Genomic DNA, 27,591 nt, shown 5'->3' with positions numbered 1-27,591 from the left:
ATTAACAGACTAAAAATGACTATCACCAGCTTGACTTGGCTCGTAGCCGATCAAAGGTCGATCAAGTCAAAGCTGATTACGACCTTTTGCAATTATTTAGGATTAGTCTACCGACTAAAGACAGCACAAATGTTCTCAATACAAACGTGGGATACGTGTGGACATGTCTCAAGTCCTCTAGACTATTATCACATAGTTGTCTATGCTAGGATTGGCCTTATTTATTTAATTGACTTGTTCTTAGCTTATACGAACAAATCTGAAAAAATATATTTAGAGAATAAAATCTTTTCTCTAGATGCCCTATTAAGCCAATTTCGTAATGTGTAGGGAGAATGTAAAGCTATTTGATTTTGATGACTGAGACGCTAAACGAAGGATTAAGGTTTTCCTGACAAATTGCATCCTCAACAATGGTTTTAAGAGGGAGAACTACTACTCGGACATTCACACAACTCATAAAAATATCCCAAATTCTCTTATTAAGACTTAAAATTCAATTTTTAAATTCTTGGAAAACTTCGCAGTTGCTGTATACAATGTAGAAAATCTACTGAGCGCGGTATTTTATACTATTAGATTATTAAATTACCAATTATTTATACAAATTTAAGTTATTAATCAATTAAATTTAACGTAAATGACTCTGAATTCCGAACTCTAGTAGCCCCATCTGCTAGACAAGCCTCTCGAACAATATTTCTCTATCGATTAGATCCACGAACAGTGCTGAAATGCTTGTTGTAGAGAACTGCTCAGAGTACTCCAATGAAATTGTAAAACGCTACTAAATTGACGTTCGCGTCATACTACACACAATATTTTCCATTTAGTGACAGTGACAACCATAACAAAATAGAACCCAAAAACACGGAGAAAACCGATTAAAAATCACCAAAAAAGGCAAATTCAGGGCGTTTTTTCCTTCTAATTAACTCACCGAATTCTCAAGTTTATAGCTATGGGTCTGTTCGGCAAATCCAACCAACGGAATCCCAAAGACATGGTCAGTGAATGGAACCATAAGCTCCGCAAAGAAGGGTACCAGTTAGACAGGCAGATAAACTCCATTAAACGTGAAGAAGAGAAGGTAAAACGGTCCCTAAAGGAAGCAGCCAAGAAGGGCGACAAGGACACCTGTACTATCCTTGCTAAAGAGATCCTCAGGGCCCGCAAGGCGATCAACAAAATTTACACTTCCAAGGCCCATTTAAACTCTGTGATGCTGCAAATGAAAAACCAATTGGCCACTCTCCGAGTAGCAGGATCATTACAAAAATCTACAGAAGTAATGTCAGCAATGCAGTCCTTGATTCGAGTACCAGAAGTCACACACACTATGCAGGAAATGTCTAAGGAGATGATGAAGGCAGGAATCATTGAGGAGATGCTTGATGAGACTTTTGAGGATATTGAGGATAGTGAAGAGATGGAGGAAGCAGCACAGAGTGAGATTGATAAGGTGCTCTTTGAGATTACTGAAGGGAAGATTGGAGAAGCACCTTTGCCTCCATCAGAACCTGCTGAAAAAGAGAAAATCAGGGAAGGGCCTTCTGGAGAAGAAGAGGATGAGAGCGAGCTTGAGGAGATGCAAAGCAGATTGGCAGCTTTAAAGACTTCTTAGGTATGTGGTAGTTCAGAAACTATATCTTTTTATAAATAAAACACCAAATAACTATAACTTCATACTATACTTTTGGCAGCAATATTTAAATCTAAATCAAGTCTTTCCTTAAGCTCTCGTAGTAACCAAGGGATTTTTTCAAACTCATTTATGTCCAGCCACTTATCTATATGAATAGGAATGACAGTGCATTTAAGAGAGTCCTCCAATATTTTAAGGCTTTTAGCAGGAATTGCTCGTAGCTCATTAGTGTTGATTGTGTAATAGTAAGCCTTACCTGACCATATGAGAACTCTGAAAAAAAAAATTCACCCTTAACAGGAGATACTCTTCAAAAAAAAAGGACAAGTATTGAAAATGAAATTGATAAATAATGTGTCACTCTTAGTTGGCACTTGTTAACTTTGAATATATTCTATTAAAATATTAAATTTTAACATCATTTCAAAGCCATTTCTATACTCACAATTGTTGACTGTCATCGTCAATCTTAATGTCTTCAACAAATTGGACTCTCTTTGTCTCAAATGGCACTGGAGTGCCATTGCTGAAGATTACAGCATGATCTAAATAGAAAATTTATTTATACACTTTTCCAGATTAGGCATGAAGTTAATGGAGTTGGGCAAACCACCCGGGACAAAGATAATTGCAAGCATTGTGATATTCTTCTATTCTAATTAAGTTCATAGTAAGAGCTGAAAGTCGGCAAAGATTTTACAGAGCTGCATACACACAACAATTTTTTTCCACTATTTTTATTTTAAAAGGTATAACTTTTTTTCTACAAACAATTTTTCTTGTTACAATGCAATTTTTCTACCTAATTTGGTAATTTTCTTTATAAATGCGTGTCAGCTCTGTTCCTCTTTTTGCCGACTGCGATTGACTGCTTTAATAAATATTCCCTTAACCCCAATACTTACCTAAACCCCTTATCTGAAACAAAATCTACTTGATTCCATATTAGGTAAGAAACTAACCCACCTATATGAACGCCTAATTTCGAATACAAATTGGTAAGAACAAATTGCTCCCCTCCCAAAGCCTTGTGCATCGCTCCCTCCAAGGAAGGTTCTAGGGTTTTTGTGAAATCAACAATTAGATCTTTCGGATCCAAATTGGGCAGTAATTCCACCAAATCTGGTTTGTAGGTAGTGATGCATTGCCAGGTGAAAAAGTATTGTTCGAAGTTGGAATGGAATTCTAATAAAGATTTGAAATTAGGTGATCGCTTTTGACACTAAATTTGATCTACAGAGTATTATTTTGTAATTATTGTATTAAAATAATTGTTATTTTTGTTGATTAGTGTATTTTATAAATATAAGCTTTTGTAAAATTGAAACTTTAACTATTGTTTTGCTTTATAGAGCGTAATAAAATACTTTATTTATTTAATCGCTTTTTCTATTTTTTTTTTAAGAACCTCACTCACTCTTCTCCAGCAAATGTCTCACATACTCCTCATTCAGAGCCCGTCCCAGCAAATCAATTTTATAAATGTCCAACAAGCACAGCGCAGACGCAAACCGCATCCAAATGATCTCTTTCCTGTTCTCAGCTGCCAATCCCTTGCAGTTCTTGATCCACTGCTTCAAGTGCTCCCAATGCGCAGGTCTGTATTCTGTCAGAGCTAAAAACACCGCAATGCTATAGATGTCGGCACTATCTTTCTCGATATCAGGATCTCGGTAGATGCACGTCGATATATAATCAGCCAAGCTCGGGTGGAAGTGATGCTAAAATGGTATAGATATTTAATTCTTGATGCCAGTGATAAGAAAGGAATCGCCATTTTATTGCAATTGCTACAAAATGGCGGCGAAAGTGAAAACTATAAACTAGCCACCTTGATAAACTCATTCCCAAAGGTAGAAATGCACAAAAAATTTTACCAATCGCGCCATATTCCTCGCCACTCCAAGCGCCCTCTTATAACCAATATTATGATCAATAATATAATTTGCGCAGGTATCAAATAGCACCTCCTGGTAGTAAAACTTGCACCTATTTGAATAATGATGCGTTAGTCGATTGAGACATATTTCCATCTTAATTATAGCCACATTGTCTATGTTCACCACAAGATCAGTGGTAGCTCTATTCACTATGGCTTCATAGATCGGGCTCCTGGGTAGAAGACAAATGGCGTTCATAATTCCCCTGGCTGTATTTCCGTCAAACTCCCCTGGATACGTTTCCAGCTGTTCGAGAATGAAATTGACAGTCTCTTGGGAGAGATTTTTCTTTATTGCGTAATGCAGACAGTCAGTCATTTGAACCGGATTGGTGTTATTCATTTTCTTCTTAACACCAATTTCGAACACCATAGGAAGGGCAATACGAAGGGCTTCAACTAAGGGAGTGTTTTCCATATCCTTCAGAAGAAAATCCAGAAATAAAACTTGAGGAATACTCAATTGATTGACATTTCCCCGAACTATCTGCAGAAGAACCTGCACTATTGTGCTGCAACTCTTCACCCCGATATAGGAAAGAGTTTTAAGGGCATCTATAGCGTCACTAACATCCACAACCCCTGAGTAACGTTTAATATTTCTGCAAATTTTCTCAAAATCTGGATGCCCCATCAGCTTCTCTGTAGACAGATCAGACCTAGTAGAGATTTAATATGATATTGCCCTTATTAATCCCATAAAAAGCTATACTTTCCATCCTTTTGAAGCATAAATAGGACCTTAAGGGCTTGCACCGTGTGTTTTTCGTCCATTTTTTTGGAGTGTTCACGGACAAGTTGCAACAAGCGTGAAGTAGAGTTGGATGTCCGCAAGCGGTTGAAAAGTATATCTGACTCATTTGGTTGTAGCTCTGAAGTGGGTTTCCAAGCATCCCCTGCACGTTTTTCAGTGATTTTCAGAAGGAAGGAAGTAGTGTACCTACCTCGGCACATTAAGGCACTGTTATTGCTCGTAATGTGGCGCACCAAAAAGTTGTAGCGGTTCGGTGACGGGCGCCATACTGTTCTGGTGAGGGAGAAGTTCATTGAAATTGAGTATTCCAATTTTCCTAGAATCAAAAAACGACTTTTTACGTGGAGAACAAATTTTACAACCATCAATAATCGGTGATTTAATTAATTTTTATTTACGGTAATAGGGTATAGATATGGTCATTGCGAAGCATAACAAGTAAATCAAAGAAATAATCAGTTAGAGTTAAAGGAAAAATCTCAAAATTTGGGGATAAATACAGAACACCATTTTGGTATTTTTGGTGACTCAAATATATCTTGAAAAGTCAAGCAACTCAAGACAATAACTTTTCTTGTTGATTCAAATCTTACAGAACTTTTACGCATTGGCAAAATTAATAACAAAGAACTTTTGGCAACCAAGGTGCTGAAAATAAATTCAATTTTCTATTAATAACCAAGGTAAATGTACTATTAATAATATTTTTAAAAAACTACGAAGGAGGATCCTTTATTGCGAAGCAATGAGAAAGCATTTTTAAGTATGAATTTGTGACAATAACGGTGAATCATTAATAATCAGCAACAAATCGCTTAATAATCATTGATTTTTAACGCGAAAATTCAAAAATTCCGCCATTTAAGCTAGACTGTGATTGGCTGTGACAGTCTCCCTAAAAATGAAAAGTGATCATTGACGTCAAGAGAAAATAGCTTCCATCTTTATCGTAAAGTGCATGTATGACAAGGACAGGAGATGACCTTAATACCTAGAAAAAGTCCTCAGCTGGTCTAACGTCAACTTTACCCCCACCAATTAAGCAAAAATGAAAAGATCTGTCAAGAATTGATAATGAACATGACTTGGACGAATGTGTAAATAAAAATAGCTTAATAGTAATCAGTTTTTGGACAGTCACAAAGTCAAAGGTGTACGGAAAGTTTCTTAAAGATTTAGTGAGTGAAGTTTCAGTGAGGTGACGTTCAATTTTACGGCAGTTTAGAAGGCGAGAAAGAGGGGCCCTATCAAGCACTATGGACGAGACGTATAGAGAGCGGAGGGCTGCCGCGCTGGGCTTTAAGCCACAGAAAGAGAGCGTTTATAATGAGTTACTGCCCTACGCCAAGCACCTGGATTTAGAGAGTGAAAAACTCTTTCTGGCCATTAAAACTAACCTGGTTAAAGCGGTGTTGGCGCGTGAAATTCGACCTGGCTGTGCTTTATGGACTTCCAGACTCAACAAGTACGTCACTAGGGTTCTCACATTTAAAAAAACACCATAAAAATCACTCACAAAATAGTTAAAATTGAGAAAAAAAGCATCACATTTTGTTCATTTTAATCTCCATTTATCATGGTTTTTGACAGTATAGACGGAAGTTTGACAGGTGACGGATTAGGCTCTTCGCTACGATTGGCCAGATTTGAAATATGGCGCACAAAATGGTCACTTATATACAAATGGAGCTCAAATTGGAGTACCGATTAGAGATTTTGAAAAATTACTAATTAATTGAACGCACAGAGTAAGGGATATTTCTTTTATTACGTACACTGGTGTATATTTGACACGTTACAATGATAACGTTATAATGTCGGATTTGGAATATTCTTCAAAAAACGAACTTAATAAGCCAGTTTCAGGGGTCACGAAATTGTCTGAATAATATTTATTGATCTCTTAGTACTGAAAATGTTTTTGAGAGTTTAAAAAAAAGCTACGCCACTGACTTTAATAATTCACCCTGAGGAATTCCCAGCTTATCACAAAAGTACTTCTGAGATTTCTCTATGATTTTCCATTTGAAAGTTTTTCCCACATATCTTTACCCCCACTCAACCTGGTTCTAAGGAGATATTCCCTTTTATAATACCCTTTTTTCTTGGCTTTGACATATAATTTTTCAACTGCATGTAGCCCATTCTAACATTGAGTGATTTGGCTCTTTTGAATTTGTAGAAAGCTTTATGCTTCAAATTTATCTTTTTTATGGTGCAAAGCAGCTAGGGTGGTCTGGGCTTTTGAGGCCTAAAGTGCTTAACTGGATAGAATGTGTCACAAAACCCTCATTAAAATATTGTTGGAAAATATAACTAAAGTTAAGCTCATGCCAATAAACATATTAAACATTATTAAAATCTGCTCTTGGAAGATATTACTTGTAGATAGCTTGCAGTATCTACCCTATCCTATAATAGTCAATTTATTTCCAATTTACAAATTTACAAAGTTCAAAATGTGAGTTTATTTTACATGTCTCAACTACGAAAATTTGATTATGCGCAATTTTGAGCAAGCTTTTCCTCAGATACATCAAGATCTATGGCATGAAGTTCTCTAAGGAGGACCACATATCCCTCATCAAGCTCTTCTATGAACTAATGACCATTCCAGATTTGGAACCAACAAGAATCAACAAGTGCGCAGTTACCTTGCACCAACTACTAAAGTGAGTTCCCATAAAACACCCAATTGATCTACATCGAAAAAGTTTTGTTGCACAGGAAAAAGTATCTGCTGACCAGAGATGAGCTGCAATTGGATTGGAGACCTCTATATGACCTGGTGGTGCGCACAGTCCAAAAGAGTAAAAGTGATATCGGCATGTACAGGTACTTTGCGACTTTCCAGACCACCCTATGCAACGCCATTCGTAGCTGCAAAGTGTAGGTATTTCATTGAAGTAACTGAACGGTTTAACTACCATGTTTTATGGTATAAAAGGTATTTTCCGGCTTCTGCAACCCAAGAGATCCTGGATGAATTCCGGCCAATGCTGTGTCCTTTTGATAACTCTAAAATAGCTTTTGCTATACAGCACTTGGAGCTGTTTCTACCCAATGCTGTAAAGCCTGAAGAGGCCGATATCAGCTACAAATTGTGGTTTGAGGAGTTTATGAATTTGTGGGAAGTTTGCCACAATGCAGGCGCCTGGGAAAATGTAAGTTTTGTTGTGAGAGATTGAGATTTGCATTGTGAGAAAACTCTCAATGGAAAGGAAAGTCTCCTATACAAATGTGTACCTACACCGAGATTCTCGTCTTAAGTTACATTACTGAAAAATATTTTAAAATTGCCCTGAAATTATATAAATGGCTTTAATATTCCTGATACTTCCAACTAGGAGGCAAGAACATACATGACTTAATAGGTTGAGGGCTCATCTGGTATCAAGGATGTTCTGCAAAATTCTAAGATTGGCCCCATAAATGGTGATCATAGTGACCCCATTCGCATGATAATCCATATTTATCTCAAACAGATCTAGATGTGTTTTAATGAACGTGACAAGAGATATTTAAGTAATGTCGCGAGGGAATAATCAGTACGTTGAGTTGCCAGAAATATGACTTCCAAGAAATCATAGGGGACAATTTCTAAATGCACTGAATTTATTCTGTACTTTAGAGATAAAAAGAAGAACCACAGAACAGCAAAGTAGTCGTCAGTATTAACTAAACGCATTCAAAATAAAACACAGATATTTTCGACAGAGACAACTTCCTGGATTCTGACAAGCAAGAAGCATAGACTATTTAGTCTTACGATTAGCATGGTAGAATGGTAATCCCAACGTGTAGAAATGTCCAGCTGTACTTAATACATCATTCATGATTGAAACCGCGCTTTAGCCAAAAAATAAGAAAATTAACATTCATTCAGGGCGTTCTTCAAGCGATCACTATATGTGTTGTGGTGTTGCCCTCGAGATTTCTTATTCCCTGAATCCTTGAGAAAAAGGAGGACAATGCCTACCGTTCCAAGGGCAGCGCCCCAATATCGTCGTCGTCTTTCAGCCAAAACTGTGATACACATAATATATAAGATTTAGTTTTGAGTAGGAGTAATGAACTCGCCTCAGAAATCAATTTGTATTTTTTGAGATTTTTATTTCTTTTGGTTCCCCACGTATAAACCCATGTTGTTTCCCAAATTGAATTGTTAAAATCAAGGTTTAAAGAAAAATGTTATTTGGACCACGAAACCAGATTAAAGTCATTGGCGTAGCTCGTTTTAGAGGACAATTTAAAATTTTTCAAAAATAGCTCAAATTTCTACATTTTTTGGAGAATTTTCTTCAATACCTCTGTCATGATTTCCATTGATCTTAAAACAATTGCAATTATTCACAGAACATGATGTGGTTGATGAGCTGCCTGGCCAAATTCCAAATAGGCTTCATCGACTGGAGCCCCTACGTCCCTCAAATGTTCGCCCGCTTCCTGAGATCGCTACAGTTACCTGTCACTTTCAAACAGCGCCAAGTGGGCAAACAGCACAAAATCGACATTTCTGCGATGGCCGCCTGGATCGTCTGCACCCTTCACGGGGACCACAACCCTACATTCTTCCACCTGGAAAAGCTCATGCAGACTTTAGAGTCGTATTTCTATCCCGCGAATGTCGGGAGGTGGATTATAAAACTGCGCGAACTTCTAAAAAAACTTGCTTATTTTTTCGTTCAGAGAGTGCATTGGGAGCGTTTCAAGAACCCTTCATGGGACAACAATGTCCCTGAACACTTTAAATTCACTGATCAAGACATTGACCGCTTTGTTAACATATTGAAGACCTGCGTGGAACCGGCGATGTTCTGCAGAATGGGATCTCAAGACATTTGCCTTGCTCTCTCTGACTTGGCCTCCTTGCGGCCCAATCTTGTTATCCCCGGACTTTTGGATAAACTCTATTCGTCCATGGATAGCCTCACTGAGCCCCATAAGTTGACTTGTAGCATGATGGCGGTGATTTCTGTAGCTAGGCACATGGTGCAGAGTCCTAGTTATCCTGAGGGACCTACTCATGTAGTTCCGTTGCTCCTAGCCCTTCTCCCTGGAATCGATCCTAATGATATGAGGAAATCCTATGTTACTTTTAACTTTATAGTCCATTTTGTCAATATGATTCCCCTGATCGACTCGTCAAAAGCGCATCAATTCCATGAAAATTTGACAGAAGAAGAACACATGGTTTGTGAGGCTTCTGCAGAATTTGAAGATTTTGTGCTGCAATTTTTGGATAAATTGATGGTGCTCGTGGACTCGAATTCACTAGATTTTGTGAGACACGAACAGATGACCAGCAATAATAGTACAAAGACTCGAATTGAATCTGGGACGGAAACTGCAATTACTTCAGTGGTCAGTGTGGTTCTCACACAGTGCTCACCAGAGATCTTCCACGTAAGTTTAGAATTTTGCCTTTAATTTTACATATAAAACCAGTGGAGATTTTCTAATAATTTCTCTAGGAAATAGACAAATTTTTACTTCATATAAGACTAACTCACGATCTATTGTAACATTCAGTATGTTTTGTAGAGCGCTCTTCGTAAGTTCTACAACTTCGTAAGTCAAAAAATCCTGGAGGTTCAAGTGGCGGGCAAAATGGTCGCCATGATGGCCCACTGTTTTTCCATAGTCAACCCCGAGGAGACCCTAAAGCTCATGCTTCCTTACCTCTTTGAAACCCTTGAAGAAGCCCTAAGGGAAAACCCTTCGATGGCGAGTGAAGAGCACGTTGATGCCAAGTTTCTGTTTAATTTGTTAATTTTGTCAGAGGTGAGTGCTTAGGACAATTTTGTGGTTAATTTATTTTTGGTGAATTTAACGCTAACGCAGGTGGTTGACGGTCGAGATCAGATATTGCCATATCTACCGAAACTGACTCAAATCCTAGACCAAACTCTTCATATGACGTGTCTGGAGGTGCAGCGTCTCTCTGCGCGCATTCTAGAATTGACTCTCGGGTCTTTAAGTAATGTCCGGCCGAAGGACAGCAGGAGTTCCACAAAAGACTACGCTCTCCCCGTAAAGGATTTCTTATCAGTGCGAGAATGGGGGAAACCTCAGAAAATCAAAGACCTAAAAATCGACTGGTATGTCCCTGGAGAAGTGGAAATTGAGGCGGTCCAGACCTTAGTCCATAAATACCTTATTCCGGAACTGGATCTATTGGAGAGGTATTCCAAAGGGGAGAAAAAACTTAGCAGGCATGAGCTGAAATGTTCTTTAAAAATCGTTAATTCAGTACTGTGTTGTCATTTGTTGTTGCCGATTTGGGAGGAGCCCACTTATAAGCTGTAAGGAAAGTTTTTTTAGGGAGGATGGGGATTGAAACAAGGTCTTTTAGGGTAGATTCAGTGCTTGAACCATGGGCTTTTAACCTCATGGTAATAGAGAAAGGGACAGTTTCAATGCCTGATAAAAGTAATATTCGCAAGACCATTGTTGATATTCTTCATAAAGCGCAACGCCAACTTTTAGATAGCGATGAAGGAGACACTCAGAGCATTCAGCATATAATCAATGTTAGTTTCTCTGAAAATATATAGAGGATGTATCGAGAAACAAGACATTTTTTCCATAGATCTATAACGTGATTCTCTTCAATAAATCCCGCAATCAGAACTTTGAGGTGCACTGGAGGACTTTCCACATAACAAAGAAAATGCTGGAGGACCGGCTGCATCAGAAGAAGCATCATTTACGACATATGCACATTGACAGGATAATACTGCAACAAGAATTCCGCATTGAGAGCAGGAATTGCTCATTTACTGCCACTCACAAACAGATTTTAGAGGATTTGTTGGAGCTCAGTGTGTGCAGATACAGTGATGTAAGTTTCTGTAATTTGAGATAAAGATTGCTTTGTGGTAAGGCGAAAGATGTGTTATTCGGGTTTCCACTCTTGAGCTATTCCCTTTCCTAGGTAAGAATGATGGCTCAATCAAAACTCTACGCAATGATTCAATATTTCCCCTACTCCTACACCCTCCTCACGGACCACCTTAAAAAGATACTTCAACTGAACTCTGCCGAGAACCACGAAGCGTTTAAAGGATGTTTATACATTCTCTTGGGGCCGAAAACAGCCCCCATAATTGCCCGTCACGACTGGAACTTTATCAAGGAAATTTGGCCACTTTTAGTGCATTCGATGCCCTCTGAAAAGCCTTCGATAGTGAACCTTATCACAGCATTAACTGACTCTGTTCACAAGTTCTTTCCAACCATCGCAATTGAGTTGATTATACCTGAAAAAGCCCTTAAAGCTGCGTACGATTTGGCAGAAGTAGGACCCTTTAAGTGTGACGTTAAAGGGTTTCAGGCATTGATTGATGGTGGAGAGGAGTACTTGAAGAGAAAGTCACAAGAGAGAAGAATGGCGTACGATCATACGATTAACAGTTTAATGGAGAATTTGGAGCAGGGAAATTTGTGAGTATTTATTTGGTTTTTGTACTTTTCAGATTACCCTCATCTTCAGTATGTTTGAAAATTCATCCCCCCTTTCTCCTCCTTTCATCTTTGCCTGTATTCTCTAATCCACCCCTCAAAACATGTTTACAATTATCAATCGTGTTCCTGCCATTGCAGACATTGGCGCTACAACTCCATGGCGATCAGTTTCATCAAGGATCTGGTCCATTTCGACGTTAACTACAGCGCGAACGTCGTGCGCTTCTTCCTCAAATCGACCATAAATGAATCTCTCATCATCCGCAAACACGCGATCAAGATGCTCGTTTTCGTCACCATTCAAAATAAGCCGAAATTCGAGAAAATCGAGGTTAATCCGTACAAAATAGCAGGCTCTGTAAATTCCAAGCCGATCGTACCAGGCGAACGTGCGGATAATGCGTGGCTGATGTACGATCCACGGCGCGCGCCTTGTAGCTCCGCTCAATGGGAGGAATTTCACTTCGTGCACGACCAATCAGACGGATACTATGCCTGGCCCAAGAAGCTGATGTTGTATGCTCCGCCCTCCAAGCAGAAATCCGTTGCTTCACGCATGGAAAAGATGAATGAAATTGAGAAGGAGATTTATGAGTTTTTCAATAATGAGGAAAATGTTGGGGAGTTGATTAAGTACCTCTCATTGGAGGAGAAGAAGGGAAGTGATCAATTCAACGCTTACCGCTTCTTGCTGTTCAAAAATCTCTTTAAAATGTATGAAGATTTGCTACTCCCGCGTTTCTTGCCGCACCTGCGAAGATTGGTGGAGGACAAACAGGAGTCCAATCAAAGATGCGCAGCAGAGCTAGTTTCTGCGATAATTCGAGGATCCAAGCACTGGACTTATGACAAAACCTCCGCTTTGTGGAGGGAGTTGCTGCCCATTTTCAATTCCGCAATCATTAACATGGGCACTGAGACTATAACCGATTGGATATTATGCGTGACCATGGCGTTAGAGTCGCGAGACCCCAATACCTACTATTGGCTACTTGAATTCCTTATGGAGGACCCTCTTAAGGATCCCACTTCCTTCATTGCATGCAGTCGTCTCCATGTGCTCTGTACAGTAATCGCTCAGCAATCCTGGAGAAACGCGCCGATTTTCAACCGACTCCTGGAATATTTTAAGCCCCATCTCATGCATCCATTCCAGAATATTCGAGAAAAGATCAGTTCCTTTTTGTCGTTGGCCTATGGGAAGGATCTGATGTTTCCACTGGGGGCTAGCACTCAAGGGCCGAAAATAGAGGAGTTTTTTACAGAAGTTTCTCCTAAATTAGAGAAGTTGTATCGATTGTTATTGAGGAAGAGGCAGACTAATGGGCGCGGTGGAGGAAACGACATGGAGATAGACTCAGATAACTCGAATGGGCTAAGAGAGAAGGAGAAAGAAGAGCTGATGAGACTGTTCAAGATTGGTAAGAGGCACAAATTCGTTGTCGAATTGTTTCTCTATTTATGCACACAATTTGCCTGAAGGTATTCTCTAAAATCGTAACTCATTTTTTTTCCCAAAATTCTATAAATTTTGGGAGTCCGAAAACGACGATTTTAAATCTCGAAACTTAGTTTCTAAAAATATATAAGGATTTTACATTGTTTCTCTCTTCTCTAGTATCAAAATACATGACCATCTCAACGGTGCGTATGAACTACTCGGCGCGTCCGCAATTCTGGAAACTACTCCCACTTGCTGCAGTGCTCCAAAACTACGAAACAGACGAGGAAATCTCCACCTTGGCCACCAACCTGCTCGTAGTGCTCGCACAGACCATGACAGTAGACAACTACATTCCAGACGCCCTTGCAGCCATTGAGAGCGTCGCCCACTGCCCCCTGTGGTCAGCGCGCGCTGTCATCGCAGAATTTTTGCCAATATTTGTCTTTTACAACCTCCCCACCCTACTGACACATTCAGAGTGGGTACTAAAAGTCCAAAACCTAGTCCTTATATTATTAGAGGACATACAACCAGAAGTTCGAGTAGAGGCTGCCAAAGTCGTCAGTGGTCTATTGCATTGCCAGTTTATTAGACAACCCACGGAACTGTTGGTAAGTTTCGAAAGAAAGAGAAAGGAGGTTGATTAAGGAGTGGGGGTAGACGATTTTCAGACAAATGGCGCGTACGAAAATCCGCAGAGAATCAAAGCAGAACGGGGATACGCCGGAGATTGGCAAGAATCTTGTTGTGAGGCATGCAGGCGTATTAGGGCTTTGCTCGTTCATTAACGCACATCCCTATGATGTACCCGAGTATCTGCCATGCGTATTCGAGGCTTTGGGACCGCATTTGAGCGATCCCCAACCAATTCCGGTAGGTAATTCTCTTTGACTTTGATAATGGCTTGCCTTGATTGTAACTTACGTCATTGACAATGGCACTTTATTTTCTTTAGGCAACTATTCGTAAAACCATAGGAGATTTCAAGCGGACCCACCACGACAATTGGGAACTACACAAATTGAAGTTTACTGATGAGGAATTGTCTGTATTAAGAGATCTTTCAGTGCCGCCTAGCTATTGCGTTTAAAGTGGGTTTTATGCCTGATGCGCGACTAAAAGTTGTTTTTACTCTGTTTCCTGTTATTTGAACTGAGCGTTCTAGATTTGAAACTTTATGTTAACCAATTTAAACTGTGACGGTTTTTTTAAATACCTACATACATGACTTTTATTCATATGTAGACCCGGTATTATAAAATTGTTTTACCATTATGTGTATATAACGACTGTAGATATTTTTAAGGACGCGGTTTTCTTAATGAACTATTGTAACTGTGGGTTGTAGGTATTCTTTTATATAAAGTTTATTAAATTATTTTTACTTAAATTATCAAGTTTTCTTTAGAAGTTGTTTTAGTTCTTCAAGTAAGCCTTCGAAGTGACTGAATTTTAGTCTTAATAAAAACAATTGAGTGTATGCACAATACGACTTTTTCCGCCTTCAGCAAATAAACGCAATTTTAATTTAAAAAAATAGGATTTATTAATAACTTATGTATTAAGCTCATTTAAAAGTGCCAAACACTTATCTTTCAATATCGTTACTGCCTCTTTAAATATCACATCAGGAGCCAATGCTCCAACAGACTCAATGGTAACTGAAAAATACAATCAAATCATCCTATATTGATGCTAAAACCTAAAGAAACTCACAAATAAAATGATCCTTGACCTTAGACATAACCACAGAATCCTTTAAATCATCATATCTAAGCACATTCCTGCTACTCATGTCATATCGAGCATGTTGCTTATTGATCACTGCAAATTTTCGCCCCTCTTCCTTTCGTATAGTTACAACCCCTGGGGAGAAGCATTTTTGCAGCCTCAAGGCTGCTTCTCCTTCTACAGGCTTCACTATGCGGATGTCTGGTAAAAGCCTGTAAAAGGCTGTGGCTGAAATTGTTATCATTCAGGTTGGGAAATTTGAAAAAGTGCATAACGAACCCACAGGGGAGAATTTGGCATGATCTGCCCCATTGCTTTTGGTAGCAAACAGTTTTAAATCCATCTCGTGCCCAGGGCGCATTTTAGCTATAAGAATATCTGAGTGAATTGGGCCTACTTCTATGTCTTTAAACTTGCTTTTTTGCCCCCCAATGGGTACCCATTTGATGTGCTTAGAATAAACTAAAACATTTCATGTTAACAGTTATAAAATTTTTAAAGATCCCACTTTACTATAGAAAGAATAAATAATCACCATATGAATTCTTATATAAATCCTCAGCTCTTGATGAATCCTTTTTATTTGAGTCTTTATTGTGTAAACACTTAATCTTAAGCTCAAACTCCAAAGTGTCCTTTTCATTAGTTGTATCATTGGGGTCACTTTTAAAATCAAACAACCGTGGGTCTGCCTTTAATGGTATAAGCCCCATTCGATGGGCCAATACCTCGTCTTGTATAATCGAAGTGTTGTTCAAAACATGAACTCTATCAATAGCCATTGAGGGCACGTCACTCAGAGTTAACCTGCGGAATGTGTTGGCAAGATAGGGATGAATTCCAATCAAATCAAACTCCATGTCTGTGTTGTCGTGCCTGACTATGACGATTTGGAGTTTCTTTTTGAAGATTTTGATATCAAAGTGCTCATCGAAGACTGTAGGGCCTGTGGGGATATTCTAAAGAGCCCCTTAAGGGGGTTAGTTTCAGTTTAGGGGTTGCAAGAGTTGATGGGGTACTTACGTCGACCACTCGGTGTTCTGTAAGGATCACTCGCGGTTTTTCGTCATTTAAAGTATTCATTTTGGGGATTTTTATGTTATAACTAATTTAAAACCGGGATGCAACCTCGGCGGAAAAAGAAAGGTTATGTGAAAAAAAAGAGAAGGTGTAATTTTGCTCTGATTGTGAGTTGACTTGCTTTAATTTGACTTGAGGCAAATTTTCAGATTTGAGGAAGCGTAATTTTGATGAGTTGAATATCATTGTTTTGGTCACTGATTTCTTTAACAAAACGATTATAAAATAGCAATAATATTAGTAAAGTTTAAACATTAAAGAATCAAAACTCTTGTTCCTTAAACATAATATACAATTCCTACATAATCTACAAACTCTCACGACTCTTAAGGAGTTTGTCAATTTGGATATCGTCTAATGCTTTATTGCCAGATATCTGCACATCATCTGATTAATTGGGACTATTCCTCATTTCCTTAAAGAAATACATTAGAATTTTGTGACGGTAAAGGGAGTGAAATGTTCTAAACTGCGAAAGGTACCATCAACTATGATTTTACAAAAATAATTGACTTTAATATGGCTTTTTTTAAGAAGTGGCAACAGTGCTTTAAAGACAAATGACGTCATTTGTTTATTTATGCTCATCTGTCATACACACCAGAAGAGCGTCTTTACTTTTATTGGGAGGCTTTGTTTACTCTTTTTAAACCTATTTTTAAATTAATACTCCCAATTTAAAACTAATTTTACATTAATGACATACCAGGAGCTATAAATCAGCGATATGCATTGGGCTTAAGCGGCTTTTAGCCTCAGCACTACAAAATCAACCAACTCCAGTGTAGTAACAATGTCTTAAATCATAATTGTTTAATTTCTTATGTTTCTACTCTTTCTTTTCGCCGGCCTCAAACGTCTTGCGTAAAAAATAGTGTCCCACAACAACAAATCAATAACGCGACCGAAATTCACTTTGAGCATGTGCAGGGGGGTGTTCTACCCCCACAGTTTCAGTCTGTCTGTCATCGTCCACCCCGAAGTTTACGGTAGATCAAGGCCCTCGAATCAATAACTGTCGCAATAATGCCCATCTGGAGGAAACTGGAGCCCCATATAGACCGCACTGTCGGGCTGAAACTGCACCAGTGCAAGCTCTGAGTGTTGGGCCGCTTCCTGCCACAGAAGACCACTTTGGCCAACATGCAGACCCTCAGGAAGAAAACTAGCCCCCTGAAATGTGAGTAGATTGTTTCCCTTTGGTTTTGGTGCACTTCTGCTTATGAAATTTTTTCCACATACAATATTGTTCTTAGTCCTTTTAATGTGTGCAGAATGTTGTATTTGTTTTCATCAGTAAATGTACAAAAATTGTGAGATTCAAGGAATTGAAACATCTTGATAAGATATTTCAAACTCTGCCTCAGCAATTGTTAAGGCTTTTACCAAGTTGAATCTAGCAACTTAGTCAGGTAAGCTCAACTTTGAATGCCGTAAATATTATGACTGTGACACTAGAGGCCGAGACTATGGTCTGTGTCTCAGTGTTGATTAATGAAAAGTCAGAATGGTTCTTGTTTTTTTGAAGTAAAGTTTTACATTAAATTAACCTTGAAAAAGGTTATGTTCTACAACTGATTATCAAGAAAAGTTGCCTTGGGTGTTTGTTATGTTCGTATACATTGTTGATGGAAAGTCCAGAAGTCTAGTAAAACAGGTTTTATACAACAAAATACCTCAGAAATATCTTCTCACCTTTAAACAGAATATATTTGGCCATGGATTATTATTACTTAAAAAAAAAAGATTATTAGAAGACTTGGCACTATAGTAGGTTTAATAAATAGAGGCGTAAACGCGGGAATTTGAAAGTTTAAAAAATATTTTGAAGTCATTAATCAGAGGGGTTTTAGAAAATTATTGTTTTTGAATAGAATGTATTTCGCTACTGACCATTATTAATACAATATATAGTTAAGGCCCTGAGTAGACTTGGAAAATGTTCATATTTTGATTGGCTTATAAACCACAGGTGTCCACTAACATCTTACCTAGTCCAACCTCAAATATCCATATAGTTGAAGTGCACCATCCACCTCCTTCATTCCACTTTTGTAATGTTGAATGTGTGTGGCAGTCAAGAACGAAACTACTCGTTTCCTGGGTGACGGTGTGAGCTTCAAGGCGAAACTAATTGGGATTCTGGAGGTATCGGAAGCGCGGGGCGATCGCATGTGCCAGGAGGCCCTTTGCGACCTCAAGATGGCTATCAGGGCTGCTGGCGAACACAAGCAGCGTATCACTATTAACATTGCTATAGATGGGCTGAGGTTGCGGGACGAGAAAACCGGGGTAATTGTGATTAACATTTTGGGTTCTTTTGGGGCTATATGGTGATTGAATATAGGACTGTCTCTACCATCATCCGGTTCATAAGATTTCGTTTATTGCGCAAGACATGACCGACTCCAGGGCTTTCGGGTACATTTTCGGCTCCCCCGACACGGGGCATAGGTTTTTTGGTATTAAGACTGATAAAGCTGCCAGCCAGGTACTTGTCTTTCTCTATCCTAGATGATAATGGAGTAGAAGAGATCAAAATTTCAGGTTGTAATCGCTATGCGTGATTTATTTCAAGTGGTCTTTGCTCTAAAGAAGAAAGAGATTGAGTTGGCCAAGCAGCATCTTGAGAAGAGCTATCTGCCTTCATCACCCCTCTTCACCGACACCCCCAACTCCAAGGTAAGGAGAAAAAAGACATGGGTATGTATCAGTGCTTTCTGGCTATTAGTCCTCCTGCCTCGCCGCTTGTCTTTGCTTTTTGTCCGGTTTTAAAGACAGCGTTTCAGCCCTCGGAAAAGTCAAAGAGCGAACCCAAGGCCAGCTCCTCTGAAAGCAAAGACAGTGGAACCGCTGTGGCCGATTTGGTAGATTTAGAGCTGGCGCTTAACAGTCTTCGGCAAGGTTTGCATCAAATGGAGCGTATCACCCCTTCGGAACCTTTCGGTTCTAAAGACGATCCCTTTGGCGATAGCTTTATAAGCTATCCAGTCAATGTAAGCCTGTCGGACCCTCCTGCCGATGAGCTGCTAAATAATTGCTTGCAGAAGCTTATACTACCACCTCCGCCATCATCGGGCAGGGACAGGTCCAATCGAACTTCCGAAGGGAGCACGAAAACCCCTCCCAATACAGCGACTAGCATTGATAGTGCCTCCGAGTCACTTTTCAGCACCAAGACCCATAAGGAGTTCTCGTTTTCTTCAAGGGAGATGAGCAGCTCGCACGAGGAGACGGGCAGTGGCGACTGGTTTATCCCCACCTTCGGAAATAGCCTCTTCGAAGAATCAGTCATCTCCGCCCAGCCAGAGCCGACTAGGGATGAAAAGCATGAAGCGGCAAAACAGGAAATTATGTCCCAGTTTGACGTATTCACCGAATTGGACCCATTAGGTACGGCCGCTTTCGCTTCGTATTATTGTTCTGCTTTTGTTGCATTTTTGTTTTGGTTGGGAACACTGCGCACGATCATATATCATATCGATAACACGAGCTTTAATTGGTCTGGTCGGAAGATGGGGTGGGCGGGGCTTAACGTTTAATTTATTCATGAGTTGTGAAATTTATTTTCATTGGAATATTTGTGAAGCCATGCCCCCTCCAATAGCGACCATCGGAGGCGCGGCCTACGACGCCCAATTCATCGCACATGGCGCCATCTAACCGAACCACTTTCAACTCCCACTAATAAATTTCGAGCGCGAATATCTGCGGTAAAATAAAATAGTTCGAGCCAGTGTCTTTGTTTATTTCACTAGAAAACAATTAAAGCATAATACAGATACTAAGGTTAGTATTCTTGTGTTTTAATTGTTTTTGTTTCACTATTTTGAGTTCGCCATTTTTTTGTTGTTTTCCCGTATTAGTAGCTACAAAAATATACCGATGAACCACCGGAAGACCAGCGTATTTTATTTTACCCGTAGGTACCGGTAGAAGTAAGCCGTATATTGATAAGAAACATTTCTTTCAAGAGCTGAAAAACCCGCCGAAAAAGCCGCTCAAAGAGCTGGTTTCTAGCGGGGTTCCACCTTCTCAGGACTTATTTAACAAAACATCTACGAATATTTATTCAAACACCTCCGGAATATTCAGCGCAGACCCCTTCGGGGAAGACCCGTTTGTTAAGGAAGACCCATTTGCCGACTCAGATTTTAGTAAACAAGATCCATTCGAGACTGAGTTTGCTACACAAAAGATTTTAACGGGACCTAGCCCTAGAAGCATATCTGAATCAGAAAACGCACCAGAACCACCTCCGCGGCCAGTGGCAACTTTAAGCGAAATTCAACCGCCTCCTTTGCCGCCCAAGAAACAAAGCGATATAGTGTTGAAACCGCCTCCCAGGCCTCCACACTCAGAAGAGGGAAAATACGACTATATTGAAACTGCAGGGGAGTTTAAAGGAGCGCAGGAGTCAAGCCCACCACTGCCGATTCCACAGAGAAAAACCAAATTCGAATCCGACTTCTCTCTTCCACCCGAAAGGCCTAGAAAAAGTAATTCGCAGCACTCAGGAGATGAGGGATATTTGACACCAATTAATTTATCCGCGGAGCGGGCAATTTCACCCAGTCCGGGGATTTTGTTGCCGCCCCCTCAGAGACACGTGAAAAAGGAAGTCACTGTGGCGTCATTTTTAGAATCCAAACCCAGCGTGACTACCAGCATCGCCACTGAAGGTTTAACTAATTCTCTAGAGGGCTTGGACATGACCTTAAGTCAGTTGACCTTGAGTGGCCTCAACGATTTGGCTTCGAAACTCAAAATTCCCGCCCATAAACTGAGCAATATGACCTTGGTGCAGCTAACCAATTATTTGTCCACATTTATCAAAGCCCAATCCAATAAGGTCGCAGGAGAGGAGCATACGGGCTCCACTCCGTCCTTCCACGCGGACTTTGCCGCGAATTTCGGCCAATCAAGCTACGACAAATATGCAGTGTTCAGGGAGCTGCAAGAAGAGATTAAGCAGACGAAAATTGACGGAGAACCGGAAGAGTTAAGAGAGGAGGAATTGAGGACGGAGGCACAAGCGCCTGTCACTGAAGACAAATATGCCGCTTTGCGAGAGATTGTCGAAGTCGAAATTAAACAAGCGCAAGATAATTTAGCCGATTTGGTGAACGAGGATCGGAAGTTGAGCGTAGAAGACATCAACGCGGTCAATAAGGATAGGCTGGAGCCGGTTAAGGAGGATGTAATCGAGTTTAAGTCGAAAACGGTGACACCTGAGAAAAGTCCAACACGTAGCCCCATCATGAAAAGTCCACTTCCCACTGCTGTAACGGAAATTATGCAAGCCAGTGCGCGGCTTACGTCGGGGTCTCTGTCAGATGTGCTCAGCGGCAGTTCTCCCGAAGTGGACAACACGGGGAGCAACTCGGACACCGCCAAAAAGCATTTGGATCCAACAGGTAAGGCTGTGTTGAATCTGAGGCAACCTGAATTCTCCACTACCTGTGCTTAAGACCTGATCCCCACATATCCATCATCAATTTAAATTCCTATTAAACCTTTCTGATGAAATAACATTTAAAAAATTGAAATCTTAGGAGAATCTTGGGCAATTTTTGACCAACCGAGTGTTCCGTCCGAACCCAAAGAGGGAGGTGGGGCTGCGCAGAGTGAAGAGGGCGTCTCCCCTTGGTCGAGCGATTCCAAGGAGTTCGGGAACCGCTCTCCTACCGAGTGGAAAAACCAATCTAAGGGCAGCGACCGGAGAAAGAAGGGTAGGGATCAGGAAGGGTGGTGGGATAAGTCGGTAGAACCAGAAGGATCCTATTACCCGGCCAATCGGCGTTCAACAGACTCGTACGAGGAGGAGTACTACGAATGTTACGATAGACCGCGGCGGCGGAAGCAAGGAGGGTGGCCACAGCCGACGCCCGGTGGTCATTCGTCCAGTTCGCGTGACGTCAGTCCCTGGGAGGAAGAACAGCCACGTAGGCGCGACGGTAGACCTTGGGGACGAAACCCGCGCGGCCATTCATTCGACCGCCATCGGGTCGACAGTTGGGATGACGATGAGGAGGATGATTATGAGTGAGTTAATAGATAAATCGTGAAATGAGATACTGAGAAGAGTGGTTAGATACGATGAGGAGCGAAGAGGACGAGGTCACTACTTCCAAAGACACGGGTCCAAAGATTCCGATCGGCACAGCAGCGCGGGGAGCAGAGACTTGGAGGGAGATCGGTGGGAAGACTATGGAGCTGAACGAAGGTATAGGCGAAGGAGAGAAGGAAAAGAGGCTAAAGATCGGTGGTGTTGTCCAGATTGGGAGCAGGGGGAACACGGTATATACATGATTTAAGTTTATCAAAGAGAACTAAGATTTTCTACTTTACAGATAAGTCTGCCCGGTACCCGCAGCGAAGGTCTGAGCGGCGCGATCGTTATAGAAGCAGCCGCGATTCTCAAGATTCCCCATGGGAAGACGAGTATTCGAATGAGCCTGAAGAGCCTCATGCGCATTACCTGCAGAGCAAGAAAAACTGGAAACAACGGCCTAGCAGCGCCTCGGAGATGGACCGCAAAACTGGCGAGATAAAGTCTCGCCATTATTTGGGGGCAGGTTTGTTCTCGTTTTGGTTACTCCTCTCGGATCTAAAATGCATTTTTAGGTGGTAGCGACGGAGAGCGCGATCGTCGTTATAAGAGCAGTCGAAGATCTCGCAGCAGAGATTCAACTCAATTCCCTGAAACTACGACTCATCGCCACAGATCGAAATCTCATAAAGCGACGGAAGGGGATTATGTGGAGATGTCTTCGAAGAAAACGGCAGCGAAGCGCTTGCTAAAAGAAACGGCGAAACCCGAGCAAGTAAATACCTTCCCTCGCAAGGGCGCCAGAACCAAATCTCTCTTTGACAACGACTTTGTTCCTTCGGACGAAAGTCCGATCATACGGGAGAAGTTCACTTTCGAAACCAACGACTTCGCAAAAACCAGGCAGCAAAGGAGCTTCAAAGAGAGGCGCAGCGAAGAGTCCAAATTGTCGCCGCGGTACCAGGCGAAGCCACGCAGCCCTTTCGAAGACGACTTTTCTCCCAGCGAGAAGGGAGAGGCGCCGCCCGAAGGGGGAATTTCGAGCATTAAAGAAGAGCCGGATTTGGTCGAGGAAAACGAGGATTCATTTTCGGTGACAGGGCTTAATGGCCGAAGAAAAGTGTTGAGTAAATTGGCCTCGAGCCGGACAGGGGAACAAGTCAATTTAAAGAAATCAGAGTCTGTGAATATATTCGCCAGGGAAAACGATCCATTTGACGATGAGTTCTTTAGTAGTGGAGCGGGCCATTTCGGAGAAGGGGACGCGCGAGTGCCCCGGAGCTCCGAACTCAGGTGGACTGAAGAGTTCGAGGACTCCGACTGCGCCAGGAAGTAGGGTTAGTCCACACAGCCGCGCCTCCCTAATAGTGTAATTCTAGTGCTAATTTATTATTGTTGTTACTAATTAAGGTTGAGTGCTCTCCAGAATATAAATTAACAGAGTCGCTACTTATGGTCAGGTTGGTTTTACTCGTGTTGACTTCGCTCGTCCAAGCGGGTTCGGTTGCGGTGGGTTTTGTGTGCGATATTTTTACCGTTTTAAGGTAGCTGTATACTTTTAGTTCTTGAATTGTTGTGATACTAGGCTCTTTTAAAATATATTTACTTCGATTTTGTTATGTCGCTTTTTATCATGTCCCGTTTTTGTTTTACACGCATCTTCCATTAAATCCCGCATAAAATGTTTGAGGAAGCAGACATCCTTATTTCTATCTTAAATGCCCTGTTATATAATGTAATACAAATTTACAATGGTTGATAATATTATAGAATGTAATACACTACCAGACCTAGGTCTACACGTGGCTATATTTCTTACTGTCCGAATTTCGAACTGCTCGAACTGAATTTAATTTTGAAAACGCCTTATGTCAAATCAGATTTGTCATCATCCATTAACACACTAACCTCAAATTCTCATTTTTGATTGCATCTGTGATCCAACAAAATAAATAGCCTAGTCGCAAGCTCCAATATTGATGTATAATGAAAAATGGGCCTAATTTTAACATTTTTTTCACTTTACAATCTTAAGAGTTTTCCAATATAAACTCCTTATCACTTGTATGTATCAAAATGTGTCTATAATAGTAAATACATCCATAAACAATGTCGCGACGATTAAGGATCAAGCCAGCGGTCAATATCAACCAAAAACGGAGAGTTGCAGAGACAGTTGAGACTCCCCTGATAAGCGAAAAACCTGCCGAAGAAAGCTTCGAAGCTGAAATTGTAAAAACTGAGACTATAACATCCTCAGAAACACATCAGGTGGATTTGGATAAAAATGGTACACCCAGTGATAGTTCGCAGTATACAGAAACTTCTACTCCTGAGCCAGAAACTCCTTCAAATGAGATTATAGAATTACCTTTGGTGGTGGCAGAAAATGACAATAAACATGCAGAAAATAACTCTAATAAACAAATTTCTGTGTTTATGAAGAGAAAGTTCCTAAAACCATCAATTAATCCGAATTTACTGACACCCAGACCCATTGCCATTATACCTAGTGCAGAAACCCCTATTAATTCAGCTGAGGGCCCAACTAATAACAACATAGTAATTCTTAATGAAGTCACAATATCCAAACCTTCAAATAAAGTTGCCAAAAACATCTCCAAAATATTGTCAGTCGAAGCACCCACTCCAGAAATACCCCCATTAACTCACATAGAATCCAGTCCTACAGTTACATTACCCCATTTAGAAGGTTCTAATATTGAATACCCAGGCCCACCAGCAAGTCCTAGCAAATACAATCGATGTCGAATCAAAGCAGTACCACGGTTGAGCCTTCGCAAACCTAGTGCCAGTGAATCGGAGGATGAAGGCAGATCCCAATATGGGACGATTAGGAATAATTCTGTGTGTTCATTAGTGTCAACAACCAATACAGAATCCCATACTCCCATTTCTGAAGATGTTACCAAGGAAGTTGGCACATCACAGAAGAAGGTGTTTCGGAATGAGCAGTCAAAAAAGGTGGCTGAGGCAAGAAGAGAATTTTATAGGAGAAATGTGGCTAATTCCCCTGATAAGCAAAAGTTGAAGATGATTGATTTGATTTATTATAATCCAACTGGGACTCCTATGAGGTGAGTGTTGATTTTATCTTATTGTACCTTCAACTTAGAAATTATTGAATTTGTAAAATACTACACTGAAGTCATAAAACTCAATAAGAAAAAAAAAACCTTTGGTAATCTAAGCATAAATGAGTGTGATCCACGCATAAATCCACCAAACACATCTTTTCAATCATCAAATATACAGGAATCTCTCTTGAAAAATTGTAACTAAGCTAAAAACTCATAATTTGATGAATTACTAAGAAACCCAACCAATTCCACTCTAGAATATTCTAGATGTTCTCATAGAATTCCAGAATCCTCTCAAAATATCTTTATCTAAATCATTGCCCTTACATGTTTACCACATATAAACTTTTTTCACTCCAATATTCCCATATGTTGCAGTAATGCCACTTCATCAAACACTGCCACACATGATAATCTCCCCTCAGCTGAGGAACCCTCTGAAGAACCCCCAATTGAACCAGATGAAGAAGAGGAAGATAACACTCCCCTTCCTGTCCCTCAAATCAAAATTGGCCCTTCCGGTGAAATAATTCTAGATGAACAAAGTCTGGTGATGGAAAACACACGATTGGCCAAGCAAAAAGAGCAAATGCTTAATTCCAAAGTCATCGACGCAGACAAGACCACTTACGGGGTGTATAAACGTTCCCCCAGACGACTGTCTTGGAGCCAGAAGGAAACTGTTCGGTTTTATAAAGCTCTTAATCTTATCGGAACCGATTTTAGCTTGATGTCGCAGCTGTTTCCTAAACGCAACAGACAGGAACTTAAAAATAAGTTTAAAAAAGAGGACAAGAGCAATCGGCAATTGGTTGATAAAGTCTTGAGGCAGCCTTGCAGTTATAATTTCGAGGACTTGAAGAGAGAGTTGGAGGTTGACTTGGAGGAGGAAGCATTCTTAGAGAAGCTGAAAGAGGAGGAGAAGTTAGAATCTCGGAAGCGGAAGTTGGAAGTTAAGAAGCAAAAGAGGGAAGGTGCTGAAGAGCAGTTGAAAAAGAAAAAAAGAAAGAAGCCTGGTTTGAACATTGAGAATGTTATTGATGATGATAGTGATTCAAACTTGACCCTGAAAAGTGACTGTGATTTTGAAGAAGAGGAGATTATCCCTTTTTTGAAGCCAACAAGGTCAGGCAGAATCCCAAAAAGTACTCAGAAATTTAATGAATCACTACTGCCAATCCCTGAAGTTACTCGTAAGTCTGCCAATCTTTCAAAATCAAACTCAATCAGAGGGATTCATAGACTGTGCAGCACGTCAAGTACCGATTCTGATACATTGGTTCCAGGATCAGTGGTAGTAACAGCAGAGCAAAACCCTCAACCAGGCTATGAGTATAAGGTCTTCATGGTCACTCCTGAAAGGAAGTTGGCATCCCTTGAACTTGACTCTGCAGTGGTAGATAAACTGATCAAGGAGGGTTCCATGGTGACGTTGCCTTTGGAAGAGGTGCCAGAGGCGGAGAGGAACATTACGATAGTGGAGGGAGGAGAGGCGAGTGTGCGACAGATGTCTGAAACAAGAGAAGAGATTACTGTGGAAACTGGTGCAGATAAAATGCGATAATTATATTTGTTTTGTTGATGTGTAAGAATAAATAAATTTACAAACAAGGAATTTATGTTTTGACTGTCATTTATTCTACTGAGATTTATCCTTTATTTGATTACGTTGGAAACAAGAACGGTACATTGCATCAAGCTCTGCATGGACAAAAAACTGCGGGACCTGCAATCGATTAGGTTAAATAAGAGTCAAATGGTATTAGTTTTAGTAAGCTCCTAGAAAAACTTTTTTATAGAAATGAAACTTACTCTTAAAGTTTAAACCAGTTTTAGTCATTTTAACACGCGTGCACATAGTACACAAATGCTCTTTTATGATTTAAATTGTGAAAATTGATTAAAAATGATTTAGAATCTTCGATATGCTAGTTATTGAAGAAGAATTTGTGACTTTCTGTCGAATTTTCGAATTGTTTACATTGGTAGAAATGAGTTAACAAATATAATATTTAACTATTTCAAAGGGTCACAATAAATAATATTTCTTGAAAATATGGCGAACACAATGTTCGCTTTTAATTGTGAATTAGATATTTATCCAAATTTGCCAGTCACAAATGCATTTGCTGTTTATTTAATAAATATTATAAGTTTATTTACATGCAAAGAATATTGCAAGGCTTAGAGTTATTTTTAGGTTTAAATTTCCGCTCGCTATGGTCACAGAAATAGAAAAATGTTTAATTTAAGTAAGAGAATAGTTGAAACGATTACAATTTTTAAAACAATAAATCCCTAATTAGAGTCTGGTAAGGTTTCTTAGCAACAACGTTGCGGTACTGTAATGTTCGGATTTACCGGCTATAAACCGGAAT

General features: G+C 40.2%; 6 protein-coding genes across 10 annotated transcripts in view; 4 read left to right on the top strand and 2 right to left on the bottom strand.

Moving 5' to 3' along the window:
- Positions 1–820: 820 nt before the first annotated feature.
- Positions 821–3,025, top strand: Vps24 (vacuolar protein sorting 24). Of its 2 annotated transcripts, none has more exons than XM_066393698.1 (2): positions 821–1,624; positions 2,224–3,025. In XM_066393698.1, the coding sequence occupies exon 1, from the start codon at positions 962–964 to the stop codon at positions 1,622–1,624; it is 663 nt and encodes a 220-aa protein (XP_066249795.1). In that variant the 5' UTR covers positions 821–961; the 3' UTR covers positions 2,224–3,025. The 2 variants fall into 2 exon arrangements, with proteins under 2 accessions (XP_066249795.1, XP_066249794.1); XM_066393697.1 differs by having other exon boundaries at positions 821–1,634.
- On the bottom strand, positions 1,673–5,916 carry LOC136411192 (uncharacterized). Of its 2 annotated transcripts, none has more exons than XM_066393685.1 (8): positions 5,736–5,916; positions 4,529–4,654; positions 4,297–4,480; positions 3,523–4,243; positions 3,063–3,366; positions 2,612–2,830; positions 2,091–2,190; positions 1,673–1,918 (listed from the first exon to the last, which is right to left on the bottom strand). In XM_066393685.1, exons 2-8 carry the CDS (start codon positions 4,629–4,631, stop codon positions 1,684–1,686), a joined length of 1,866 nt encoding a protein of 621 aa, XP_066249782.1. In that variant the 5' UTR covers positions 4,632–4,654; positions 5,736–5,916; the 3' UTR covers positions 1,673–1,683. The 2 variants fall into 2 exon arrangements, with proteins under 2 accessions (XP_066249782.1, XP_066249781.1); XM_066393684.1 differs by lacking the exon at positions 5,736–5,916 and adding an exon at positions 4,737–4,776.
- LOC136411186 (proteasome activator complex subunit 4B-like) lies at positions 5,391–14,639 on the top strand. Its single transcript, XM_066393668.1, has 14 exons — positions 5,391–5,803; positions 6,870–7,010; positions 7,066–7,227; positions 7,286–7,502; positions 8,695–9,744; positions 9,883–10,122; positions 10,183–10,643; positions 10,694–10,871; positions 10,931–11,182; positions 11,276–11,784; positions 11,944–13,226; positions 13,424–13,860; positions 13,910–14,122; positions 14,205–14,639. Exons 1-14 carry the CDS (start codon positions 5,595–5,597, stop codon positions 14,337–14,339), a joined length of 5,487 nt encoding a protein of 1,828 aa, XP_066249765.1. The 5' UTR covers positions 5,391–5,594; the 3' UTR covers positions 14,340–14,639.
- A 137-nt stretch (positions 14,640–14,776) lies between these two features.
- Positions 14,777–16,155, bottom strand: Polr1C (RNA polymerase I and III subunit C). Its single transcript, XM_066393695.1, has 5 exons — positions 16,004–16,155; positions 15,516–15,939; positions 15,260–15,442; positions 14,966–15,208; positions 14,777–14,910 (listed from the first exon to the last, which is right to left on the bottom strand). The coding sequence occupies exons 1-5, from the start codon at positions 16,061–16,063 to the stop codon at positions 14,804–14,806; spliced, it is 1,017 nt and encodes a 338-aa protein (XP_066249792.1). The 5' UTR covers positions 16,064–16,155; the 3' UTR covers positions 14,777–14,803.
- A 484-nt stretch (positions 16,156–16,639) lies between these two features.
- The window catches only part of Dab (DAB adaptor protein), an 83,313-nt gene continuing 72,361 nt past the window's right edge, over positions 16,640–27,591 (top strand). The window contains exons 1-11 of one of the 3 annotated variants that reach the window (XM_066393671.1): positions 16,641–17,240; positions 18,138–18,352; positions 18,408–18,551; positions 18,608–18,763; positions 18,850–19,056; positions 19,108–19,453; positions 19,987–21,477; positions 21,616–22,105; positions 22,155–22,360; positions 22,414–22,638; positions 22,688–23,214. In XM_066393671.1, the coding sequence (XP_066249768.1) occupies positions 17,204–17,240; positions 18,138–18,352; positions 18,408–18,551; positions 18,608–18,763; positions 18,850–19,056; positions 19,108–19,453; positions 19,987–21,477; positions 21,616–22,105; positions 22,155–22,360; positions 22,414–22,638; positions 22,688–23,214 (4,044 nt within the window). In that variant the 5' untranslated portion in view covers positions 16,641–17,203. Of the gene's footprint in view, positions 17,241–18,137; positions 18,353–18,407; positions 18,552–18,607; positions 18,764–18,849; positions 19,454–19,986; positions 21,478–21,615; positions 22,106–22,154; positions 22,361–22,413; positions 22,639–22,687; positions 23,215–27,591 lie in introns of all 3 variants that reach the window. The other 2 variants (XM_066393669.1, XM_066393670.1) reach the window with 2 other exon arrangements.
- On the top strand, positions 24,082–26,828 carry Bdp1 (transcription factor TFIIIB component B'' homolog Bdp1). Its single transcript, XM_066393277.1, has 2 exons — positions 24,082–25,210; positions 25,592–26,828. The coding sequence occupies exons 1-2, from the start codon at positions 24,222–24,224 to the stop codon at positions 26,775–26,777; spliced, it is 2,175 nt and encodes a 724-aa protein (XP_066249374.1). The 5' UTR covers positions 24,082–24,221; the 3' UTR covers positions 26,778–26,828.

Source organism: Euwallacea similis, chromosome 9, assembly GCF_039881205.1.
Source record: "Euwallacea similis isolate ESF13 chromosome 9, ESF131.1, whole genome shotgun sequence".
Lineage (NCBI taxonomy): Eukaryota > Metazoa > Arthropoda > Insecta > Coleoptera > Curculionidae > Euwallacea > Euwallacea similis.
Note: the sequence above shows the minus strand (reverse complement) of the source record. Positions and strands in the feature narration are given on the sequence as shown.

Excerpts from the sequence above, each read along its gene's own strand:
- Bdp1 (XM_066393277.1), top strand. The coding sequence starts at position 24,222 with ATGTCGCGACGATTAAGGATCAAGCCAGCGGTCAATATCAACCAAAAA. Across the intron at positions 25,211-25,591 it reads CCAACTGGGACTCCTATGAG|TAATGCCACTTCATCAAACA; the intron begins GTGAGTGTTGAT and ends CATATGTTGCAG.
- Polr1C (XM_066393695.1), bottom strand. The coding sequence starts at position 16,063 with ATGAATACTTTAAATGACGAAAAACCGCGAGTGATCCTTACAGAACAC. Across the intron at positions 15,443-15,515 it reads TTTATATAAGAATTCATATG|TTTATTCTAAGCACATCAAA; the intron begins GTGATTATTTAT and ends GAAATGTTTTAG. Across the intron at positions 15,209-15,259 it reads TGCCAAATTCTCCCCTGTGG|CCACAGCCTTTTACAGGCTT; the intron begins GTTCGTTATGCA and ends TAACAATTTCAG.
- Vps24 (XM_066393698.1), top strand. The coding sequence starts at position 962 with ATGGGTCTGTTCGGCAAATCCAACCAACGGAATCCCAAAGACATGGTC.
- LOC136411192 (XM_066393684.1), bottom strand. The coding sequence starts at position 4,761 with ATGACCATATCTATACCCTATTACC. Across the intron at positions 4,481-4,528 it reads CAGTGCCTTAATGTGCCGAG|GGGATGCTTGGAAACCCACT; the intron begins GTAGGTACACTA and ends AAAAACGTGCAG. Across the intron at positions 3,367-3,522 it reads CGAGGAATATGGCGCGATTG|CATCACTTCCACCCGAGCTT; the intron begins GTAAAATTTTTT and ends ATACCATTTTAG.
- LOC136411186 (XM_066393668.1), top strand. The coding sequence starts at position 5,595 with ATGGACGAGACGTATAGAGAGCGGAGGGCTGCCGCGCTGGGCTTTAAG. Across the intron at positions 5,804-6,869 it reads TGGACTTCCAGACTCAACAA|ATACATCAAGATCTATGGCA; the intron begins GTACGTCACTAG and ends GCTTTTCCTCAG. Across the intron at positions 11,785-11,943 it reads AATTTGGAGCAGGGAAATTT|ACATTGGCGCTACAACTCCA; the intron begins GTGAGTATTTAT and ends CTGCCATTGCAG.